The sequence below is a fragment of the Urocampus carinirostris genome, chromosome 12 (genome assembly GCF_059441175.1).
Source record: "Urocampus carinirostris isolate Australia breed hairy pipefish chromosome 12, RoL_Ucar_1.0, whole genome shotgun sequence".
Lineage (NCBI taxonomy): Eukaryota > Metazoa > Chordata > Actinopteri > Syngnathiformes > Syngnathidae > Urocampus > Urocampus carinirostris.
The window spans coordinates 9,441,358-9,455,962 of record NC_142360.1 but is presented as its reverse complement, the minus strand read 5'-3'; the positions used below and the strand labels follow the sequence as shown (position 1 = coordinate 9,455,962).

The following is a 14,605-nucleotide window of genomic DNA, read 5'->3' as shown; positions in this document are numbered from 1 at the left end:
AAATTGTCCCTAGGTGTGACTGAGCGAGCGAATTGTCTGTCCCTGTGTGCCCTGCGACTGGCTGACAACCAGTTCGGGGTGTCCCCTGCCCACTGCCCGCAGGTAGCAGAGATGGGCTCCAGCACCCCCGCGACCCTACTGAGGATAAGCGGTCCAGATAATGGATGGATGGATGGATTGATGGAAATGTTGCCAATGGAGGAGTCACATTGGCCCATGCTCTTAATGACATTGATCCAGACTGAAAAGTATATTACAAGTGTTACAAAGATGTGCACTTTCCCACTAAGATTATGGGGAGTGGGAGTGAGGAGGCCACATTCACATAAATTGTTTAACTAACACAAAATTTCACCTAGTGGTGATCTGACAATCCACATCGTATGGTTGACCACGAAGGAATTAATTGCATTATTATACGCCAGTAGAATTTAACAGATACATTTCTTTTCTTTAAATTAAAATCTGGCTTCCATCACTCAGTTCCATGGGTTTATCCAATAAGGAAGGAATAATAAATTGCTGAAACGTTTACAATTTTTTTGGTACAACCTGCATAGAAGAAAATATATGTGCTGCAAAGTGGGTCAAAATGAAATGTGGTGCCAGCTCATCCATTAGTGGCCGTGACATATTTTGACGGCTGTTTTTCTCGCCCTGATGACATCACTCCCTAAGGGAGGCCCACTGAGGTCTTGACCTTCCCAGCGCTCTGCAGAGCCGATCGAGGCGATTTGGCCTGGGAATTGGGAGAGGGGCCAGATGTGAGGCCCAGACACACGGAGTAGATACACCCATGCCCTCTCTACTTACATGAGGATCTCTTAAGTTCTTTGACTCCTATGATGACGTTGGGGGTTCCAACAGGTCATCGCTAACACACATACAGACCCGTTCAAAGCGGGTACCAGACTCATATGCCCCATAGAAAGTGATGAGGCGTTTGAAGGTTCTGGATCAGTGATAACGTTCGCCAAAGTCATCTAGTCTTATTTGAAGTATGAATTATTTTGGAAATTTTTTGTCTGAACACAAGTGGCTTCTCAGGGTAGTTGTGGTCCCATTGCCAGTCAGTCTTAACAGTCACCCCCCTTTTTTAAACTGAGAGCTACTTTCTGTTACTAATTAGCGCAGAGAGCGCCCAGATTGATATACAATTATAAAATAACAACTTATCATGTTTTTTACTCTGTTGTTAATGTTAATCCCCGGTTAATTATTGGAATTAGGGTTAAATAGAGTCGGTCAACTACTAAAAAAATAATTTTACTAGAAATCACAATGACCCAGGACTGTTAACTATTTTCAAAACAGGTTCGTGGCAGGGCTTCATGATTTTGGAAGAAAACCTAATGGCGATTTTTTTTAGACCTGTTTTGCAATTTTTATGCAATTTTTGATTCTAAAAGAAAAGTGCATTTTCTGTACTGCAAATTTAATCATAGTGACAGGCAAGCGTACCTAGAGATTACGTCATTACCGACTGAGAGTATACAGCTGTGACAAAATAACAACTATAAAGCTACAAATAAAACCAGAATTGCAGTTAAATAAATTTACTTTATCATCATAATACAAAAGTACAAGGACATTAGAGGGCTTCTCGTTTCAGAGTAAGAAAGTGATTTATAGAGCAGCAAGCTAGCTGCTCGCTAGCATTGGGTTACAAGTGACTTCAGCAAGGTCTCTGCGATGATTAAAATACAAACGTCCCGGACGTTTTCCCATGAAGTGTAGCTCCAAGTCATCCGTTTTAGTGGATCTGGCTTTGGTGAAAAACAGGCTCCACGGGGGTTGCTACGTAGCTTAACAGTAGCATTCGGCTGGACCTACAGCCTTCTCTCCCGATGCCACTTCACTCGATTCCCGGACATTGTACCAATCAACGAAACACCAGCTGGTGATCACCATTTCTTTGTGCACCTCTGATATCCCTGAGATTCCGAAATATTAATTCATAATCAATGTAACGAGCCGCTGAGGCTACTATTGTGCAAAACGCCTGCTGTTTGACCCACAACACATACGAGCCTATCACAGTTGGGCACACACTGCATGCAAACTTTGCCTTGCTTTTATTGACAAGTTCTGTTAAAACTTGCCTCTCAATTCTGGTTGGCCAAACACTCCATCACTTACAAACATGGAACTATAAATCCTTGAAAAAATACCTCAGTGTTACAATATCGCACTACATCACATCGCAATGTCCATTAGATTACGGTTAATTGTTCAGCCCAAGCCCACGGGCACCTCAGCTTTCCGTGACGGCACCCTGGTGCCCGTGGGTACCACTTTGGAGACCCCTGCTCTACGGCAAGTCACACAGGAGTATTTTTTTCATGGTATGACCTGACTAGGAAGTCATCTGTGATTCTCACATATGTCAACAATACAACTTTTGTCCATAATAAGCCCCTTGGTCACACAAAACCGAAGCTTGATTCATATCTTCCCGTTTATTCACATCAGTGGGTCGTTTTTGCATTCCTGTTTTCAGACCATGGAAGTAGTGTGGGCCATTTTCACACACTCGAGCCATTCTCCCTTTTGCACGTTGACAATACACAGCACCGATGACGCCATGCACCGCTTTCCTTGTATTGTCCCACACCGGGAGGCCCTGAGGCAGCAGCTGCTTCATTGCATTTGCATACATCAAGTCCTAAATATTCATCATTGTTCACATCTATGTAGTATATCTATTTTCATTCAAATGTATATAAAAACACCGATGGACGAGAGGGGATACATATCAACGATAAACTAATAATTAAAAGCAAGTGAAAAAGTACACTCTGAAGACTATAAGGACAAAAGATAATGTAGCTCAACATTCAATTACAGTTTCATACATAACACAAAAATAAGCCTGATTCTTAAACAATTTTTTTTTGCTATCAACGAAAAATGACTAATTACTATTATCTTTCTTATATTAAATCCTTTTGAACCATTCAAACAATCGATCACTTACATGCCTTTTGGATTCAAAATTCTCTAAATGCCAGTTTCTCAATACAGAATATGGATCTTTTTTATTGTAATCCAGTGTAGAAGACTTTCTATAATTCCCTTGAGTTAATATATGACTATTTTCTTGTGTCTGAAAGAAAACATCACGTCACAACTGGGTTAATTTAATATATTTGAAGAAATGTATGTTGTTTTTTTTGCCTTTTGAATTGTTGACCAGTCTTAAGTTTAAAAATGTCATGTTTAAAACGCATTAAAACGAAATATTTTTACATGTAGAAGGTTAAACTACGAGCTGATGATTTTAGTTTCCTACTTTGTAAAATGATTACTATAAGTTTGTCTTATTTTCATTGGAAAAAACGGTAAATTAAAAATATTTTTGAGGGGTTTTCGACGATGTCAGTTTCAGAATAATTAAAAGTTTTATAATACAGGGTTTAAAATGAAAAATGAATGTGGCAGCAGTGAGAATGAGATATCTGTGAAAATACTTGTTGGACACCACACTAGTCAATGTGCATTGAACCGAGGAAAGATATTATATTTTATGCTGACCCTACTTTTCATAAAAGAGGATTTTGATGTATTTTTGGGGTAAAATTTATTTTATTTTATTTTATGTTTGTAGTCAAGTGTTTATTTAGAATTGGTTAAAGGGACAGTGTGTATTATTAGACCACTAGATGTTGCTGTATTGTGTAGTGCAATTGAAAACGAGCAAAAAAGCACAAGTATAAATATAACCTTATAGTGACCAAAAAGCGGCATTAAATATTCAGCCCAGCCTTTCGTAAGGTTTTTGGGTACCTATAGCAGACAATTATGTCGGCTCCCTCTTGGACAAGGGCCTAAAACTCAATGTTGCTTATTTAAAAAAAGAACATTTATTTAAACATTAAGCAGAAATACATGAACTATAAAATGTGCGTTTGTAAAAACCCTTTTAGGTCAAGAAATTTGTGTTTATTTGACATAATATGAGCATCACCTAGAGGGAGCTGACAGGATTGTCCGACATCTTGCTGCTACAGGTACACACAAAAAACAAAATCATGGCAAAAGGCTGGGCAAAAATATAAAAGAAAATTTGTATTATACGGTGACGTCAGCTGGGTGGTTCACGCGCAGCTCCATGGTGCGGGGTTCCAGGATTCAATTCCAGCTACTGCAGCCTCCCTGTGCGGGGTTTGCATGTTCTCCCCGTGCCTGCATGGGTTTCATTCCAAACACATGCATGTCAGGGTAATTTGCCAGTCCAAATTGTCCCTAGTTGTGACTGAGCGAGTGAGTTGTCTGTATCTCTATGTGCCCTGGCAACCAGTTCAGGGTGTCCCCTGCCCACTGCCCTAAGATAGTTGGGATGGGCTCCAGCACCCCCCGCGACCCTACTGAGGATAAGCGGTACAGAAAATGGATGGATGGATAGTATTTTATGATCACTTCGAGTTTTTTTTAGTTTGTATTCTTATTTCTAGCCCCTGTTTTCAGTTGCAAGAAAGAATACAGTGACCTCTAGTGTTTAAATAATACACACTGTACCTTTGGACCGCAAGATTGAACCCCCCTGCTCGAGCTGAACTACAATAATGAAAATTTGTCAACATTTAGGTATTTTAAAAATGCATGTTTTTATGATAGAGTATGCGTCGCTGTTGTCTTCTGTAGATGTGCAGGCCTTTTTGATCCGCCAACTTCACCAGTGGATTCATTTGTTCTTAGACTGTACCAAACTGTATATTTGGCTTCTCCAAACATTTCAGCTATCTCTCTAAGAGATTTATTTTTTTAGGTATCAGAATCTTCTGCTTTACCTCCATTGAGAGCTCATTTGGATGCATTATGTGTGGTCACAACAATAGCTTACAAATGCAAAACTACAATCCTACATTCTACTCTCGACCTTTTCACTACTAAATTGATGACAGGTTAAAAAGGGAGGAGCCTTCTAAGTTAACTGTTCTAACACTTTTGGGTATAATGAGTGCAAAGGCCTATAACTCTAAGACCCTTATTACAATTTGGATGTAGAAAGTCTCAAACTGCAGTTCGAATTGAGCACTTTAAGCCTGCATTTATTATCATACTGCAGTGTCCATTTTACCTCTGAAAGGTGATGGGTCCCAGGGACTCGCATGCTCAAAAATCTATGGGTCCCAACAGAGTTCTATGGGTCCCCAAAATTTAGTGTTATCGAAGTTGAAATTGTAAATCGGCGACAAATATATAATATAAATCTATATATTCATTCAGTTTTAATCATCACAGTTTATTGGTAATTCAAATCAGTTATCACTTCAAGATTTTTCAGCTCACAACAATATTGTACATTCTACAAAATAATATTGCTGAAATAATTATATTAATCTATATTTTCATTCAGTTTTAATCATCACAGTTAATTGGTAATACAAAGCAGTTATCACTTCAGATTTTTCAGTTCACAATATTGTAAATTATACAAAATAATATCGCTGAAATATTTGTCTATGTATTCATGCAGTTTTAATCATCACAGTTAATTGGTAATACAAAGCAGTTATCGCTTCAGATTTTTTAGTTCATATATTCATCGTGGTTTGCTGTCACGCCACAGTTGTAATGCCTTCTCAAGGTCCAATCCATTATCATCCTCCTCATAGCGTAACCAGGAATAAAATTAAGTCAATTTTTGGCAGAAAAGTCCTTATCTTGCTTAGGAGTATTATTTTGTTTATTTTCTTTCGTCGAGTCGTTCGCTTCAACACGTGTTTTCCTAGCCTCTCGTGTTTTCCTAGCAATCTTCCGAAGAATTTTTCCGCCGTTTTTTCGTGCCAGAATTATTGCCGTTGTTATTACTTTCGGCATTATGTTTAGACTTTAGACTTATTACTGACACTGAAGAAATTACCAGTTTAGTGTTGATTTTCACCTTAAATCGACGACAACCACCACAACAATGACGTAATCTTGAAGCAACGAGATCTCGTTTGCCAAGATCGGCGTGCAGACAAAAACTCGAACCGCGAGACCAAAACAACAATGGCGGATCTGCCTGACGAAAAGTTTGGAGTACGGTAAATCTTTGTAATAATGACAATCAGGACGCACGTTGATTTGACACTATGCGTCCCCAGCAAAAATGATGCGTCTAGGACGCAGGGACGCGGGCAAACAAGAACACTGATACTGTATTTCAGAATGTGTTCATGTGAACATCTGATATAAAAGTGCTTATGTCACTAGTAAAATAAGCAATAAAATGAGAACATATTTCTAAAATTACTATTATTTCACTAGAAAAAAAAGCTCATAATGCGAAATCTGTAATAGTCTGTCCAACCCTTTGAGACTTCTTAAGATTAAGGGATATGCAAATAAAAATAACTTGATTTGACTTAGTAATTAAATCGATTCTAATACTGATTTGTCTTAAATCAAGTTTTTACCTCTAGGAGACGCTAAATAATTCACGTTGCCCCTTTAAAACAAATTTTGATTAAGGAAAGCTGTGTCGGAAAATCCCTTGGGTCATTTTTCTACGTACCGGTACTTTACGGTAATGGCGACAGAAGGAGGAGTTGAGAGCTTGGTGTTGTGAGGGAGAAGGAGGAGGAGGAGGAGAACAAGGAGGCGGAGGCGGCTCATTCAACACAAGACGCTCACTCGAGAGTAGCGGGACGTTTTGGACTCCTTCCGTTCGGACGCCAGCAATTGCTCGAAGAAAGAGGATAACCAAACAAACCAGAACCAAATGTGACATATTTTCCCCCTTCGTCCCAAGGACTTTTTTGGCGGGCTCTGATGTTGTCCCCGGGCCATGAGAGAAGGACTCGCCATGAAGTTCGCCTGGAAGAGTAAAATGGTAAACGGTCATAACGGCCTCGAGTTTAAAACTGCGTTTTGAAGGAAGGGTTGCGACAATCTGGTGGAGTGGATAGCGCGAGGTGAAGGGGAAGGGGATGGAAGTTTTTAAGCTTTGGGAAGTAGGGATAAAATGAATAGGGGGTATTTACGCTTTCATGTTGTGATTGATTTCACATTGGGCGCATTTGTAATATGCCGTGCTCGACTTCTTCCTCCCTTTGATGTGATTACGATGGACGCGTAAACTTCCATCCGTTGGGCACACTTGATTTACGACTAAATGCTTTCTCTACTTTTTTTTTCCTTTGCTCTTCAAGGCCCCCACTATACAGTGTTAATTTTTAAATGTAGTCCCAGTTTGAGTCCGATTTCTGTCTAAATTGTCAGTTCACGTCATTGTTTTTCAACCTTTTTTGAGTCAAGGTAGATTTTTTTTTCATTAGAACATATAGAGGCATAGAGTTCATCGATGACGTTTGTTGTTTTTAATGCATACATTTTCATGTTGCTTACATTTATTTTATAAAGTTGTTCTTATCATTTGTGGTCACCATGATGCAGGTGGTGAATCAGATTGTCCGTTTGTTTAATAATTTTGTCTTCATTGTGAATTTTATTATATTTTTAACCTGGTCTTAGAGTTTTACTACATTTCATCTTGCTTTTACTTTCTAGAAAAATAAAGACTTACACTGACATAATTTACCCTCATCTAAGTACGAGAGCGTTCTCCATTCGGGCCCCAGTGCTGTGGAATGCTCTTCCCCCTGAGATTCGATCTGCAACTTCAGTGGATCTGTTTAAATATAGGCTTAAAACACTCTTATATTCGATAGCATATGAATATCCTACATTTTATGTTGACAATATCTGTGTATTATTTGTTATTGCAATATCCATTGCAGCCTGGTCATCCTCATGCGCGGTTCCTTCTCATGGTTTCTTAATTTTCCTCATGTTGAGGTTTGTAAGTTTTTCCTTGCCCTCGTGTAGGTTTTACACCAGGGGATGGTGTATTGGCAATAATCTGTGGTCTGTGCAGCCCTTTGAGACTTTGTGAATATGGGCTATACAAATAAACATGACTTGACTAATTAAAAAAAACATTTTACAGCGTTATGATTTTTTTAAACCGTTATTTGTAAAATAAGAAAATAATATCAGCAAAGTTATTTACATTTTCACTTTACTCAGATTTTTTGTTATTCTTTGCATTGCAATCTTAAAACTGGTTTGTCAAAATAATATGTTATTAAATATACTTTGTTACATCGTGAGCCGATAATTAGTATTAAAACAACAAAAATATCTGCTGCCACCTTCTGATATGGATGGCTGTTTTAGTTATTCAGGTGATCACTGAAAGAAAGCAATGATACAGTACTGAAAAACATGATAAAAAGATGGCTAATTTCCTGCAGCACGTTAGACAAGGTCTCGTAGCACATCGTTGTGCCCCCCGCACACTCATTGAAAAACAGTTCACATGATAATACCTAGTGAGTGATCATATTCGATTAGAAATCCTTCCTCTAGTGAATGTTTTATTTGTCTAGTTTTAGTCAAATCGAATTCAACATTTTAGTTTTAAATAGCAGGTCCAGTAATATTGTAAATTTCCATCTGATATCAGCCTATTGGGCGGCATTAGCTCAGGAGGTAGAGCGCTCGTCTTGGGATCAAGAAGTCACAGGTTCCCGGCTCCTCTGTGTTATATGTCGAAGTGTCCTTGGGCAAGACACTGAATCCCTAATGCCCCCAATAAGCAGGTAGGCGTCTTGCGTGGCTGACTCCCTATTGGTGTGGGAGTATGTGTGTGAATGGGTAATTGTGAAGAACATTTTAAAGCGCTTTGGGAGGTCATTGACTTGAAAAGCGCTATATTAATGCAGGCCATTTATTGTGGAAAGGCAATGTTAATATATACATCTACTTATGGACATTTTGTTGTTGAGGCGGCTTAAAAGAAAGGCATATTTTTATCTTGTTTTAAAATTTTTAATGTCCTACATTTTAGTCTCGGTGTTATTATTCAATAATTTCAGTCCTATTTCAGTTTACATAACACTTGGGGAACCTCATCCTGTTTTCATAAGTAATATTCGATAGAAATCAAGTATATCAGTCCTTTATTCAAATGTAATTTTTCATCTGCTAGTTCTAGTCCATAAGAACTCGCCGTTAAGTTTTAAATCGCGGATAATATTTTCCATTTCTATCTGATTTCAGCTTTTTATGGGAAACCAATATTAATTAACACATTTACAAATTTAGAATTTGGTCTTTGTGGAGGATTTAAAGACTGGATTTGAACAAAATCTTTTTGTTATCTTTTATCTTCATTTGTTATTATTTGACAAAAGTGCATACAGATTTTTGTGCTGGGAATATTTTATTTGAGAGGTTATTAGCTTAGTTCAGGCTAGTTTTTGTCAAGGGAAAATATATGTCGGTGAAAATATTCTCCTGTAGTTTTTGTTGACTAGATGAACACTTCTCTTTGTACACTTTGAAGTCATCATCAAGGCAATGCACCAAAGAAGACTTCGAAGGTTCATTGATAACTACCTAGTGAAAATGTTTTACAACAAGAGTAGACTCTAGGACAAACACGTAATACAGGCTTAAAAGAGTAAAAATTAAGGTAGTGCTTGCAGATGGCTTAAATTGTAAGTGCATCAGAAACATCAGTGCAATGAAAAAGTAGTGCAATGACTTTGGGCTGCAACAACATTCCAAAATAGGTCAATTAAAAAAGCTATGGATAGCCATTTTTCTATGCCTAAGCAAGATATACATTTTTTAACTATAAGATATTAAAAAAAAAAACTAGCTAGAGAGCCATTTGCGCCAAGTAAATAAGTTTTGGACATCGAGGCGTAAAACACATTTTTATTCTATAGTTTATGGATGACCTATAGTTTATGGATGAGTGGTTAGTGCGTCAGTGGCACAGTTCTGAGGTTATTGGTTCAAATCCAGCTGCTAGCCTTCCTGTGTGGAGTTTGCATGTTCTCCCCGTGCTTGTGTGGGTTTCCTCCTGGCACTCCAGTTTCCTCCCACATTCCAAAAACCCGCATGTCAGGTTGATTTGGCGGTCAAAATTGTCCCTAGGTGCGAATAAGCAGGTGAGTTGTCTGTGTTTGTCTGCCCTCCCACTGGCTGACAACCAGTTCAGACTGTCCCCTTGCCTGAAGATGGCTGGAATAGACTCCATAACTCCCTGGTGAGGATAACCAGTGCAGATAATGGATGGACGGATGTGACCTATGTTTCTCGTTAACGATTGTTTGTTAATGCCATTGCAGTATCCATTGAAGGGTGATTACCTCATATGCGGTCCCTACTCAAAGTTTCTTCATTTTCCTCATGCTGAAGTTTTGAGTTTTTCCTTGCCCTCATGTAGGCTTTATATCAGGGGATAGTGTAACAATAGTATGTGTTCTCTAATCCGGTGTGGTCTATGCAGCTCTTTTGAGACTTCTTTTGATTAAATAAAAAAAAACACAGCCTGCTAATACACTGAATTGTCCTACAAAGGTTAAGGCAATTACGTGTCTAGATTGTAAACTGTATATCAATGAGAAGAAAAGCTTTCTGTCTTTTTGTTTAAGAATAAGAATTGAAAACAACCATGCATCTAAATGTAAATTTACCTTATTTATACAGGCCTTTACAACAATGTTTTAGTGTACCAAAGTGCTATTCAGTAATAACAAAGAAGCAATAAGTAAAAAAAATACATATAAACAAATAAAATACAATAAAAACAATAGTCTTTTACACCCAACAGACTCTTCAATGGAATGTGATGATAACTTTGATCAGTAGTCTACAGTGCAGCACGGCGGTGGTTGGGGAACAGCCCCACAGTGCAAAGGTCCAGGGTTCGATTCCAGCAAACAAAGCCTCCCCAAACAGAGTTTGCATTTTCTCCCTGTGCTTGCGTTTGTTTTCTCCGGGCACTCCGGTTTCTTCCCACATTCCAAAAACATGCGCGTCAGGTTAATTGGCTAGTCCAAATTGTCCCTGTTACTGAGAGAGTGAGTTGTCTCTGTGTGCCTGGCAACCATTCAGGGTGTCCTCTGCCCTCTGCACGATGATAGCTCAGAAGGGCACCCTGCACCCTCCATAGCCCTAGTGACGATAAGCGGCGCTGAAAATTGATGGCTAGATAGTAGTCTACAAATATTTAGGTTGTGTCTCCATGCAAACTATAATTATCTGAATAGTGTTTTGGATCAAAGACTCATACACACACATACACACACTTGTGCACTTGTACAATTTGTTTGTGCTGCCATGCTGGACCAAACCGGGCCTTGTCGGGCTGATCCAGACCTCCCTTCTATTGTTTTGGGAGTTTGCAGCCTGCGTGACTCAGGGTCTGATCTGTCCGTCTTTGCAGCTGAGCATGGAGACACTTTGTTGACCATTAGGCTTGGGAAATTGTCGGTCCACCTGTCCAGTTGATCGTTCAAACTTAGAATAAGCCAGCTATTGAAAACCTCTTGAGTGTTTTGTTTGTTTCCTTTTCAATTGGTTTGCTGAAATGAAAACACAAGACATTAAAGGATGGAGAAAAGAATAAATAAGTAGTGTAAAAGAAACTTCCAGGCTGAGTTTAAAAATATCTGTATGAGTTGGAATTTTTGTAACAATTTGAGAAATCAATTCGCTTGCATTGTTTGAACCCATTAGTCAATCCCCCTGTTGAGTGATGACTTTTCCGGATCGAAGCTCAACATTTGAAATGAAAATGCAAGATGAGACTGACCAGCCTGTTGTTTCTTCTAAGACATTTATAATTTTTACTTTTTGCATTTTTTTATGATTGTAAAGTGTTCTTTTATGCATCAAGTGTTCTTTCATATAGCCATTGCATATTTGAGGCATAATTTTAGCTCCACCCTCTTGACTAGAGCCCCATTGAAAAAGACTACTCCACTTAGTTCGAGCTAATGGTACAATCTCTCAAGTGTCTATTTTTTTTTTTATCTAAATTTACAATTTCTCTCGATTGTTTAAGAGAAAATGCACTGCCACTTGCTACAATTGGCATAATGCCGCGTTGCGTTTCTTATTGTCTTAAAATTTGTTGAACCTTTATGTGCGTACCTATTACAAAGGTAAGAGTCATGTGGTGACCAAATACTAAAAACACAGTGATGTTCTGCTTTTACATACTGTACTTGTAGGTTGAGAAATGAGCATATATTTAACATAACATGAGTATCACCTAAAGGTAGACAAATTGGCAATGTATTAAATACCGCTTGTTATAGTAAGTAAAATGTAAAAACAAATGTTGCAATCAGTCATATAAGTAAGAACCCGCCAAAAGGGATTAAAATTGTGCTCATGACTGTAACCTGCGTGAAAGATAAATGTTAGTATTCTTCCCAAGAGCCAAGAAGAGATCTGCAGGTTCAAGTGCGTTCTCCATTCAGCCCCAGGTTCTGTGGAATGCTCTAGCCTCTGAGATTCAACCCGAAACCTCAGTTGAACTGTTAAAATCTAGGCTTGTGAATGATCTATGTTTTGTGTATACAATGTCTGTGTATTGCTAGGTCCGTTGTAGCCTGGAAGGGGGGGTGACCTCATCTGCGTTCCCTTCTCAAGGTCCCTTTGTTTTCTTCGTGCTGAAGTTGAGTTTTTCCTTGCCATCGTGTAGGTTTTAGATCAGGGGATGGTGTAATAATAATAATAAGTCTGTAGTCTGTAAAAGTCTGTGGTCTGTGAAGCCCTTTGATACTTTTTGTGATCGAGGGCTATGCAGATAAACTTGACTTGTGAAAGTTGAAAGGACCACAAATCCAATGTTCGTTTCATTATCTAGGATGTATTGCATCATGTACTATCATATAGCTAACTGGCCACATTGAAGTTGTTTTTTTATTTCATTGTTTTGATTTACTTTTTTTATCTTTCAATCGCTGCTGAGGCGCTGCTGCTTCTTGACCTTTTCTTGCCTCCCATTTGAATTGAAAGCCATGCAAGCGTGTGATCCAGACCTTTGCTTTAAGATTGTTTGAGGATTTGGCCATCGCTTTGCATTCGTGGTGTTTGCTTCTGGCCTGTCCCCTGACGAACCTTCTGTTTTTGTCTCTCCACATGTTGATGTGTCAGCAGAATTCAGTTCTAACGTTTAACTTTTTTTTCTCGCCTTGTTTTATTTATAAAATATGATTGCTATCGCAAGAAGGAAAATCTTTCGATCTTCCACAACAGTATGAGCTTTTGCCTTTTTTACAGAGCACAAGAGTGGAAGGCATTGCAAAAACAATGACGCTGCACTCAAATCCATTAATTTGATGCAGATGCATGTTTCAAATTTGATGACTCTTTGGTCCTGACACTGCAGGATTACCTTCCTGCTTTTATTACAGTACTGAATGACTTACTCTTCCTCTATGTTCAGTTTTAATGCAGATGTTACAGAAAAGTCAAGGAGCATAGCTCTCTTCTTTATAGGTCATTGTAAAAGTAGCCATTGACACAATGTTCATTGCGTCTGTTAACTATTCTACACTTCAATGTTCCCCATAAGGCTAATTATGTTTAGCTCTGGGTCTTCATTGGTTTACAAGTTAAGGGTACATACAGTGGCTTGAGACAATCACCTCAGTGACAAGCCAGTATAACGAGGAACTAATTCGCCTGCAACTAAAAAACATACAGTCAAGTCAAGTCATATTTATTTATATAGCCCTTAATCACAAAAATGTCTCCAGAGGAAGTGTTATAAAAAGCCCCTAGGCATTTTAGTCCTGAAATGTTCGTGTTGAGTGTCCTGTATTGTGAGTAAAGTGTAATGGCATCAAAAAACATTATCCAAAAAACACATAATTTCAGAATAGTCTTAAACCTAGAATTAAAAAACGTCTGAACCATTCAAAGGGTTAAGGCATTATAAACATAAAAACTTCAAGCTTGGGTCCATGCTTTCTATTACTTAAATACTGTATGATTAAAAAAATAAAACATGGCGAGTGACCCAATAAAGTAAAACCTTAACCAATTGGAAACCTCCAAGTACTGTACACTAGAGGCCCTATGTTTATTTCTAGTGGAACAACAAGAGATGTCTGATGCAGATTTGTCGCATAGGGGCTCATTTGGAAGTCTGCACACATTCCCACTCTGTCCCCGTCAACCCCTCGTGGCTCCCTGAAGGTTGCGCAGCTTTGGCTTCACCTCCACCGAGACAGGGACGCTGTAAAATAGATGGATGGGGAATTACAGGGAGTGGAGGCGAGGGAGGGTTAAAGGGAGTTAGGACTGACATGCTGCAATGTTGGGGGTAGGGAAGTTCTTAATGTACAAGACTACTTACTTCTGTTTTTCTTAACTAGATTTTATCCCATGTTATAGAATTGACTGAATCGTAGGCTGTGTTTAAATTAACTCCCTAATAACTCTATACTGAATTGACAATTTCATTGTGATGTTAACTCATTCCCAGCATTGGTGAAATTAGAAGTCCAAGATTTATTTTAACTAGGCTAGCGTTGAATGAGTTGAAATGTGCGACAGAGATGAAATGATCCAATTGTTCTGCTTTGATCCACAAAGAAATTACAAAGACAGGTACATTTAGGCTACTGATGGTGACTTTTCATGAAGCTAGGGTCTTGGGGATCAAAGAAAAAAGTTAGTAGCTCTCTGTTTGAAGAGTCAGCTTTGTGACGAGAATTAAGAGCAGTGATTTGCCTTCATCTCCACATCTCATTATTTACAGTCTCATTGATTAATGTAGTAATAATATAAAATCCCTATATAC

At 38.5% G+C, this 14,605-nt stretch overlaps 1 protein-coding gene across 2 annotated transcripts in view; it reads left to right on the top strand.

Annotated features, from left to right (window-relative positions):
- Positions 1 to 14,605, top strand: part of rgl1 (ral guanine nucleotide dissociation stimulator-like 1) — a 49,889-nt gene that overhangs the window by 15,291 nt on the left and 19,993 nt on the right. Inside the window, exon 1 of one of the 2 annotated variants that reach the window (XM_088348957.1) lies at positions 6,544 to 6,820. The exons of the other annotated variant lie outside the window; for it this stretch is intronic. Coding sequence (XP_088205083.1) covers positions 6,776 to 6,820 — 45 coding nt within the window. The 5' untranslated portion in view covers positions 6,544 to 6,775. Of the gene's footprint in view, positions 1 to 6,543; positions 6,821 to 14,605 lie in introns of those variants that run through there. 2 annotated transcript variants of the gene reach the window in all.